Source organism: Argiope bruennichi, chromosome 11 (genome assembly GCF_947563725.1).
Source record: "Argiope bruennichi chromosome 11, qqArgBrue1.1, whole genome shotgun sequence".
Classification (NCBI taxonomy): domain Eukaryota; kingdom Metazoa; phylum Arthropoda; class Arachnida; order Araneae; family Araneidae; genus Argiope; species Argiope bruennichi.
This window is the reverse complement of record NC_079161.1, coordinates 70,282,916-70,287,548: the sequence shown is the minus strand read 5'-3', so window position 1 is coordinate 70,287,548 and position 4,633 is coordinate 70,282,916. Positions and strand designations below refer to the sequence as shown.

Here is a 4,633-nt window from a genome sequence, read left to right as displayed (position 1 = left end):
AAGTCATCTGAGTATATGTGATATTTTGAAATTAACGAATAAATGATTAGGACAGTGTATGCTGTTATGTATCTGGCAACAGCCAGATTAGAGAAAGGAACTGTTATGTATCTGGCAACGGCCGGATTAGAGAACCTTCCAGGCTGTGTGACGCGCGCGTGCTTTTTTACCTTTTTGGGTTCCGTCGTTCTTCGTATTGTACATGTTCGGTGTAGTTGTTGTTATGCTCGTTCGTGCCTGTTTATCTTAATGCTAATAAATGTTCTTTGCGTGTATGTAAAACGAATCGTATCGTCTCTCGGTCTACCTGGCATACATGGCAAAAGAGTTGGCGACGAGGATGGGATCTTCGAACATTAGTTTTGAATCTTATGATGCGTCTGTGGAAGACTGGTCCAGTTATGTGGAACGTTTAGAATCTTACTTCGTTGTTAATGGGATCGAAGATAAAATGAAAGTCCCTGCTGTTTTAAGCCTTATGGGAGAAACAACGTATAAATTGTTAAAGAATCTGGCCACTCCGAACATTCCTTCTGAATTGACTTATCAAGATATCGTAAAATTACTTTCGGAACATTTGAATCCTAAACCACTGGAGATGACAGAACGGTTTCGTTTCTACAAGAGGAAGCAATTTGAAGGTGAGTCCATTGCAAATTATTGTGCCGAATTACAAAAACTGTCGATACACTGTAACTTTGGGAACAATTTAAGTACGATGCTTCGTGATAAATTGGTGATGGGTCTCAAAAACGAAAATATACAGAAAAAGCTGTTAGCAGAGGATAAGTTAACATACGAAAAAGCTAAGAGCATTGCATTCGCAATGGAATCTGCTCAGAGAGATGTGTGTGAAATTCAGAATCAAATGGTATCGATAAAAAAATTATCAAAACAGATTTTTCTAAATTTAAGAAATCTGAACCTACAAAGAAGTTTGATAAATCTCGGAAATGTTACAGATGTGATAGTACTCAACATTTAGCTCACGAATGTAAGCACAAGAACACTCAGTGCAGGAATTGCTTAAAGAACGGGCATTTGGCAAAAGTCTGCCGCTCAAAACGTAACGAAACAGTTAAACAAATAGAATCTTGTTCTGAAACTGTACCAGTTAATAGCGTTAAATCACCACAAGATGCAAGGGATAAGATTTTATTAGAAATTTTTGTTGAAGGGAATAAATGTTTATTTGAATTAGATACTGGAGCTGCTATTAGTTGTATGAATGTGAATGAATTTAAGAAACTTTGTCCAGATGTAGCCATTAAGCCTGCCAAATTATTGCTTAGGAATTTCGATAATTCTATGATAACATCAGCTGGCCAAGCAGTGGTGCAAATTCAATACAAAGATCAAATTAATACAGAAACTATTTATTTGGTACATGCAAAAGTAAACGCAGTTTTTGGTCGTGAATGGTTGAAAAATTTCCAATTAGACTGGAGCTCAATTAAAGCAGTTCAGGTTGAAAATTGTAATTCTCGAACCAATAAATTAAATATCTTGCTTCAAAAGTATGAGAAAATTTTTTCTCCGGGTATCGGGAAACTGGAAAAGTTTTGTTGCCGTCTTCAAATGAAACCTAATTACAAACCGGTATTTTTTAAACCTCGGCCAGTACCATTTGCTTTAAAAGAAAGAATAGAAACTGAACTTAATAGGTTAGTTGCAAAAGACATCATTGAGCCGGTGACATATAGTGATTGGGCTACACCAATTGTTCCTGTTATCAAACAGAATGGGAACCTACGAATCTGTGGTGATTATAAGGTGACTATCAACCCGGGACTAAAAATTGAGCAGTATCCTTTACCCCGTATCGAGGACATTTTTGCTGAACTATCAGGAGGGGAGTTCTTTACTAAAATCGACTTATCTGAGGCATACCTTCAAATGTTAGTTGATGAGCAGGACCGACATCTATTGACGATCAATACTCACAAGGGTTTGTTCCGTTACAAGAGAATGAATTATGGTATAGCCTTAGCTCCGGCAGTGTGGCAGAGAGCCATTGAACAAGTTTTATCAGGCATCGCGGGGGTACACGTATTTTTAGACGATATTACCGTAACGGGGAGAAATGATCAAGAGCATTTTGAAAGGTTAGAATTAGTACTACAGAGACTAGAAGAATATGGTCTCAGTGTTAATAAGCGGAAAAGTGAATTTTTTAAGAAATCTGAGAATTATTGTGGTTATACAATTGATAAATTCGGCCTCCACAAAACACAAGAAAAAATCGATGCAATTACGAAGGTACCAGTTCCAAAAACTGTATCTGATTTGAAGAGTTTTTTGGGTTTAGTCAATTACTACGGAAAATTTATTCCCAACTTATCTACTCGTGTCGCTCCTTTCAATAATTTACTGCAGAAAGGTACTAAATTTTTGTGGACTGCAGAATGGGAAAAAGCTTTCAAGGCATTGAAACAAGAAATTGCTTCAGACCGAATTTTATGCCATTATGATCCTAAGTTACCTCTTGTATTACAAACTGATGCATCACCAGTTGGAATAGGAGCAGTTTTAAGTCACATTATGCCAGATGGTTCAGAAAAACCAGCAATGTTTGCATCAAGGTCATTGACTAAAACGGAACGTAATTATTCGCAGATAGACAAGGAAGCATTGAGTATCGTATGGGGAGTAAAGAGATTTTATCAATATTTATTTGGTCGACATTTTGATCTCGTAACCGATCATAAACACCTAGTATCAATTTTCGCACCTAATCGTAGTTTACCATGTCTATCAGCAACACGAATGGTTCATTATGCACTTTTTCTCCAAGCATTCAGTTATACAATCAAGTATCGAAACACAAAGAATCATGGCAATGCCGATGCACTTTCACGGTTACCACTAGCAGTTGACAAGGGTTGTGAGTACTTGACTGAAGCAGACGTGACAAATATTTTGCAAGTTGAATTAATGCCTGTTACAGCAACTGACATAGCTAGAGCTACTAAAACTGATAGGAAATTGTTCGAACTGTATGAAAGTTTAAAATCTGGAACTGATTTACCTGTGCCTTGGAAAGGTAGAGAATCTGAATTTTCATTGCAAAATGGTTGCATAATGTATGGTCATAGAGTATGCATTCCTGAAAAGTACCAGAATCAAGTTTTGGAAGAACTTCATGTTGGACATCCTGGAATTGTCAAAATGAAGGCCATAGCTAGAAGCTACTGCTATTGGCAAGATATTGATGCCAGTATAGCCAATTTTGTTCAGAACTGTTCAGCTTGTATCGCAACGAGGAACGAACCAGCAAGGATAAATCGACATCCATGGGAATGGCCAAATGGACCTTGGCAAAGGATACACGTTGACTACGCTGGTCCTTTTATGGGGAAAATGTTTTTTGTAGTCTCTGATGCATATTCGAAGTGGATAGAAGTCATTCCGATGAAAAATATTACAGCTAGTTTTACAATTCATCATCTTCGTATTCTTTTTGCTCATTATGGAATTCCCTTAACTTTGGTTAGTGATAACAGCGCAAGTTTCACTAGTTACGAATTTCGACATTTTTTGAAACTGAAAATAATATTAAACATATAACTTCAGCACCGTACCATCCTGCTACGAACGGACAGGCAGAAAGAATAGTGCAGTTATTCAAAGCTTCGTTGAAATCGAGTAGAGGTGATTCTGGAGATCTAAATGTGAAATTACAAAGATTTTTATTACAGTATAGAATAACTCCACATTCTCTCACGGGAGAAACTCCGAGTGCCTTGTTTTTGAAGAGATGTATTCGCACTAGGCTTGATCTTTTTAAACCAAATTTGAGAGACAAAGTTGTTCAGAAACAGAGTTCGAGACTTGACACAGAATCTATCTTGCGTGAGTTTCAGGAAGGGGAGAAAGTAGCCGTAAGAAATTATTCCGGACCTAACAAATGGAAAATTGGAACAATTATAAACCGAGATGGAACTTTGAGTTATAGCATACAAGTTGGAAATGAAATTTGGAAGAGACACGTAGATCAAATAAGGAAATGTGGGAAGTCGATTGAATTACACTGCGTAAAAAAAGTAGAAGAACAGTGTCTTTTTGCCAATTAATATCTCTTATTTTCTTCTAACTACCAGATATTTATGCAGATTTAATTTAATGGCCCTTGTTTTCATTTTAGGCAAAAATTAAACATCTGCCACTAATATTATTAAGAAAATTAGTATATATAATTTCCAATGCGTAAAATAAGTAGAAGGACACTTGCTAAAATATTTAATTTAGTGAGTTGTTCTTTATTTAAATAGTGATTTTGTACTTTGTTTATCCTTTTCTATCAAAAAAATCTAATTTGTTTAAAAGTTACGTTGTTTCTCCGTTCTCAAAAATGCCTAAAGGAATACCTTTGAACGATTTGAAAAAAAGGCAAATTTCCGCATATCAAAATGATGGTAAAGGTGTCAGAGAGATTGCTCGATTGTTGCATGTGAGCCCCAATACAGTTTCAAACTTTATCAGAAATCCTTATAAAAATGGAAATAAAAAGAAGATTGGTAGACCGAAGAAGTTAACACCACGTGATGAAAGAAAACTTGCTCGTGTGCTGAAGAAGAACAAAGGAAGTGTTTCAAAGTCAAGAAATCAAGCAGAACTTAATCATGTGACGGAA

The 4,633-nt window shown here is 36.2% G+C and overlaps 1 protein-coding gene across 1 annotated transcript; it reads left to right on the top strand.

Annotated features, from left to right (window-relative positions):
• Window positions 1–316: 316 nt before the first annotated feature.
• LOC129956650 (uncharacterized protein K02A2.6-like) lies at window positions 317–4,128 on the top strand. Its single transcript, XM_056068580.1, has 2 exons — window positions 317–641; window positions 857–4,128. The coding sequence occupies exons 1-2, from the start codon at window positions 317–319 to the stop codon at window positions 3,565–3,567; spliced, it is 3,036 nt and encodes a 1,011-aa protein (XP_055924555.1). The 3' UTR covers window positions 3,568–4,128.
• Window positions 4,129–4,633: the final 505 nt, after the last annotated feature.